General features: G+C 35.4%; 1 protein-coding gene across 1 annotated transcript; it reads right to left on the bottom strand.

Moving 5' to 3' along the window:
• Window positions 1–208: 208 nt before the first annotated feature.
• Window positions 209–3,926, bottom strand: LOC106464431 (E3 ubiquitin-protein ligase TRIM71-like). The gene has a single exon (XM_013924572.2). The coding sequence runs from the start codon at window positions 2,646–2,648 to the stop codon at window positions 333–335; it is 2,316 nt and encodes a 771-aa protein (XP_013780026.2). The 5' UTR covers window positions 2,649–3,926; the 3' UTR covers window positions 209–332.
• Window positions 3,927–5,925: the final 1,999 nt, after the last annotated feature.

Raw genomic sequence — 5,925 nt, 5'->3', positions numbered from 1 at the left:
TACATTGAGTTCAACTTTTCAAAACATCTTTTAAACATAATATAAGCAAAGTGATTGGTTTATATTTGACCAGAATATAAGTATTTCTACATATATTTGTAAATTAATAAACAGAATGTATTTTTGTACATAAAAACATCTCCTACAATAAATATTTATAAGCCTATATATACCTCATATTCTTATTATTATTACAAATACACCTCAGCTTTGGCTAAATCTAACTAATGGTCTTCATGATACAGTTATAAAAATGTATATTGTGAGAACTCACATCTTAAAAAAATTGTAACACATCAATTGAACCTTAGTCACATGTCTTAGGTTTCTACCTAGTATACCTGGATTCGATTGTTTCCAAAATCTACCACAATAATGAGGCCATCAGGACTGATACAAACACCTGAAGGACGATCCATTTCACCTGGACCACTTCCTAGTGTTCCAAATTTGCAAAGAAAAGTTCCATTTGGTTGGAATATCTGAATTCGATGATTCCTGGAATCAGCAACAATGATGTTCCCTTCAGGATCTACAGCTACACCTTGTGGTCGCAAGAACTGTCCATTGTTGGGTCCTTCTGTGCCTAGGAAACGGGCTGACTGAAAATCTGGATGGATCACAAGAATACGATGGTTGTTAAAATCTGTCACAACCATATATCCTTCTGGATTGAAAGAAACACCACGAGGAGAGTCAAAGTGCTTACACAAAGCACCTTCAAATCCATACTTATTAATGAATGTTCCATCTGACTGAAAAAGTTGAACACGATGATTACGAGTATCAGACACCAAAATCTGCCCTTCAGAGTTTACTGCAACATCCCACGGATAGTTGAACTGACCATTTTTACTTCCCTTTTCACCAAATTTCAATAGGAACGTACCATCAAAAGTAAAAACTTGAATTCTATGGTTATCTTTATCTGCAACAATAATTCTGTTTTGAGCATCGGTAGCTATTCCTGCAGGTCGGTCAAATTGTCCAGGGCGAGAGCCAGGAAATCCGAACTTGTACCGAAAGGATCCATCACTGTTAAAAATCTGAATACGATTGTTGCTTCGATCGGCCACAATAATATAGCCTTCTCTATTAGTGCAAACACCCCATGGTCGACACAACTGACTTTCTCCATCTCCTTCACTACCAAAAGAAAACAATACTTGTCCTATAGTGCTGTAATTTCTCCCTGATCGCACCATAATGTTAAATGGACTTTGTTGGATATGCATTCCATGCAAAGTTACAGACACAATGTGGCGACCTTCAGTTTGTGGTCGATAACTTACTAAGTAGGAACCATTCTGATGATCCACAACATCAGCACGAAATAATGTTCCATCAGGACCCTGAATAACGGCATGGAATGGATCACCACCCACAAGTCGAACATCACCTAAATGATCTTTAGTTTGGACAGTAAAATTAGAAATTCGACCTCGAAGAGCACATTTCAATCCTTCACCCACAGCAATACAATTTGGAGCAAAACCACTACTACTGACGAAACCAAGAGCACTAACTGCACTTAACAGAGCATTGTCTGGTGGAGTAAAGAGAATATTATCATCTTCCTGAGGCTGTAAGTGATTCTGATAATATCTTAACTCATGCAACTGTGTATATGCCTTGTCTTTAGCTTTTAAAATATCAATATCTGATCCTGAATCAAGCACATGTTGGATAAACTCCACTATATGAGTCATTTTTGCTAACGCTACTTTCAAGTCTTCCATTTGCAAATGTAATGATCTCCCTTTTACTTGACGAATGGTTTCCACATGTCGCAATAACTCTCTTTCTCTCTCTTCAAGAACATTCACGTGTCTTTGTATTGTTTCATGAACATCAGCAGAAACATTCTGGGCTCTGACTTCTACTCTGTCTGTCATCTGTTGGGTTATTTCAATGCTTTCCTCAATTGCCTGCAATCCTGCTTTTGCATCACACAGTAATTTGAATATGAGAACTTTGGAATTCTGTATTGCATCTTGCAAATAGACAAAACTGTGACTTCTATGTAATTTCAGTGCACATTCCCTACATAGTGGTTCATTACAGGTATCACAGAACAGTCTAAGCACTTCACATTTGTGTACATCACAATAATAGTCGGAATGACCTCCAACAGGCTGAGTAGAAGGTGTACAATGCTGAGATAAATCATTTGTAAATCGTATAATATAGTGTTCTTTTGTCAAACGAACACGTTGATGTGCTTGAATACAGTTCTCACACAACAATTCATTGCAATCTCGGCAGCGACCTACAGCATTGTTTCCTTCTTCACAACAGCTGCACAGAATTAGAGATATCTCTAGTCCATTCAAACCATTTTTATACTCAAAATCATCCTTAACCACTTCTAATATGTTCCCAATAAGTAGATTTGACACTATAGTGTCTAACCCTAAATTTTCTGAAATAGCAGAAATTTTTTGCTGACAAGTTGGGCATTTTAAATGCCCAGATAATGAGTCTTGATTAAGTTCATTGAACTGCTCCAGGCAATATTTGCAAAATGTGTGCAAACATGGTAAAACTTTTGGTTCTAGACTTTGAGCTAGACATAATGGACAAATTAACGATGGGCATGTTCTTTCATTCTGAGTATTGGGAAAGGCAGAAGCCATTTGAAACTTCATTTAAAATAATAAAAAATTCTTCCTTTTAAGATAATATTTGTTTAAAAGTTGTAAAATAAAGTTATTTAATATTCTGTCTGGCTACTAACTTCCCTACATTGCTTAGTGTTCAGCAGGCAAAAAGCTGAATGTTTGTGGTTAACTTCTGGTTCCTTTTAAATGTTTACCTGACAAAAACAAAACAAAACTAAGTCTAGAAATAATATATGCATTCCATGACTAACCAACAACTCAATGCTTACATTTTATACGGAATGGAAATCTGAATATATTGTAATAAGTGAAATGCACAAACCATATTTTTCTTGTACTTAAGTTATCATATTTTTAAAGAATATGTTCACTTAGGTCTTGTTGTAAAATATCTTAAATACTGCCACTCCCAAAAAATTGTATAGCCTAAACAAGAGAAATACGAAAACTTCAGAAAAGGGAAAATTACAGTGACCTTGTGGTCTGTTCTATGTAATAAGGTAGAAATATATAAAAACAGGAACTGCCCATGTTAACATGTGGAAAACACAACATTTTGTCAAAATTAGTAACTTCTATAATTCTACGGTACCTGGTACTACAATAATAACACTGTCAAGTATTGATCTTGAACTAATGGAAGTTAGAAATAGTACAGTAACGTAGACTTTCCTCGTAATTCGGTTTTCTACTGAACGACACTACAGTAACCCAAGTTGGCACAATGCCACTACTAGTAATAGCACTAGCAGTACTGGCATTAGGCCTATCAATAAACTGTATTTTTGTATTACCAACATTGCTTGTCACAAACAAACATATAAAACCAGAGTCCAAAGAAATTCAAATAATTGAAATCGTAAGCAGCGTGGCTTATTAAAACTTTTTAAAGATAGTACTTCCTTACTCCTACTACCTATTCTGATGTTTCTATGAGTATGACGTCATACGAACAGCCATAACCATACCCCACTTAATAAATCACTAATCGCTCATTTTATCTTTAACATTGCAATATTTGTGTTTAACTTTAAGTGTGTTTGATACACACCATAATTTCTTCGTTTGCAGTTTACTGAAGCACACAGCATTCCTGTATCAGATATTTTTGCCCCCCCATTAACCACTGTTGTTACAACTGGTTTCCACTTTCTCCATTCTTGATGTGTGAAGACGTGTGCTGAGGGCTCTGGTGTCCTATACCCGTTGCACCCTCTGATAGTAATATGCATAAATATTAAGTTATTGTGATAAAATTGAATATTTTCGTTTGGAACTATATGATGATGCGCGACAGAAGACGTTGAAAAGTTAAGCTAATATAGATTTCGGAAATTAATGAATATTATTATAATTTGTAGTAATTTAGGTAAAAAATTAAATAATAACTAAATGTAATAAGATTAGTAAATAAAAGTAAGACGGGCAAAGTTTTAAAAGTTAAGAGTTTAATGGTGTAAATTATTACTACAACGTTAAGATAGGCTTAGTACTTGTAACGGTACTTTCAGCTTTACTGGTGAATCGTAAAACAGAATAAATACATTGTTTTATTAAAAAAATACAATCTTAAAACTAGTTTATTGTCTCTCGGTGTTTTAAGAACTAACTTGTCTACTTGAAATTAGACCCATTAGTTTAAATTTAGCTTATACTTTATAGTTATAGGTAGGTTATAATATAATTTATAAATCAGGTTAGTACATTTTATTATTAATATTGTTACGTCTCTGTTCGTTTGTTAATTTCCGGTATCAATTCTTTCCGAAGAACTTCAGCGATACAAGTCCTTTCTTAAATAAAACTAGTTTATTCTTTCTCGATACAACTTTGTAATACACAGAATTTCCACAGTCACTTTAACTTAACTACTGTTATAAACACACGCTATAATTCACAGCGATTTACACACTTTACTTACGGTGCCTACTGTTCGCTTGACTCAATTATCTATCTATCTATGCAATTCTATCTTTTCGCTGGCTTTATTTGCCGGGCTTATATACTAAAAAAGAGGGCGCATGGAACAAACTAGAGTTGCCAGGAAAATTCATGATCCTTCTAGAAACTCCAGCGCGCATGCACCCAGCGTCGCGTGACTTCCGCTGTCGTAACAATACTAACGTTACGTATATTGTTCTAATAAATTATTAAGCTCTGTATAATTAAACATAAACTTTATTACTTTAGTGTGAAGACAAAGTAGTGATAAAAGTACAATTGGATCTCAAACGTTAGGCTTAACAGAAACACTAATAGTGTTAACAATAGGCTACTGGTATTTGGTATTGAGTATTTATTTTCAGGCTATAATTATATAAATACAATAGTTAACACTAGTGTAGGAGTTAAGCGTTCACAGTTTGTTAGGTGTAATGGGTGCAAAAGTGGGTTTTATTTGGGAACTCGGGATTGGAATGTACTTTTAAGGAAGCTAGTAATGAAGATGTGCAATTTTTATGTAGGGTTTGTAAGTTGGAAGAGAATTTGGAAGCAATCATGATTAAAGTCGAGGCAACAGATAAAGAGAAATGTAGACTGTGAGAAATGGCAGCAGGATTTCAGGAAGAGCTTATGCTTTTACATGAAAGGGTTACGTCAGCTAACAGTGACTTTCAGGGAGTTAGAAAGAGTACTATCAGAGTAAAAAGTAGTGAATTTAGTTATAATGAGCCTTTTCTGTTGAGCAACAGATTTCAGCTCTTGGCTTCTGCAGGTGAGGAACTATTGGAGGGAAAGAAAACAAAAGGGTCAGAGAAGAATGTGGATGATAAGGAGGTTATAGTTGTGAGTGATTCAATGGCAAGGCATGTGGATAGAATAATCTGTGGGTAACTAGGGAGAAAAGAATCAGATTATGCTACCCAGGAGCACAGGTGGAGGATAAAACTGACAGAGCAGGAGATATAATAAAGGGGGCTAGCAGAGATGCAGTTTTTGTGGTGCAAGTAGGGGCTGATGATGTAGGGAAAGGTAGGTCAGAGGAGCTAATTAATAAGTACAAGGGGTTTATAAAGGCATTTAACAAAAAAGGTCATAACATAATTTTGTCAGGGATACTGCCCAGAATTAACTGTGTGGATGAAGTTATAAGTAGGTCGCTAGGGATAAATACTAGGCTTAGGCTAGTATGTAAGGATGAGCAGATTGGCGAGTTGGACTTGTGGGATTAGTTCAGTGGAAGACGGGAGATGTTGGAATGGATGGTTTACATTTAAATAGGGTAGGGACTGGCTTGTTTGCTAAGGCTATTGATTCAGCTGTATAATAAGTTTTAAACTAAGACTAGACAGTGGTGAGGGCC

The sequence above is a fragment of the Limulus polyphemus genome, unplaced genomic scaffold (genome assembly GCF_000517525.1).
Source record: "Limulus polyphemus unplaced genomic scaffold, Limulus_polyphemus-2.1.2 Scaffold1652, whole genome shotgun sequence".
NCBI classification, from domain to species: Eukaryota; Metazoa; Arthropoda; class Merostomata; order Xiphosura; family Limulidae; genus Limulus; species Limulus polyphemus.
The sequence above is the reverse complement of the archived record's forward strand: the minus strand, read 5'-3'. Positions and strand labels throughout refer to the sequence as shown.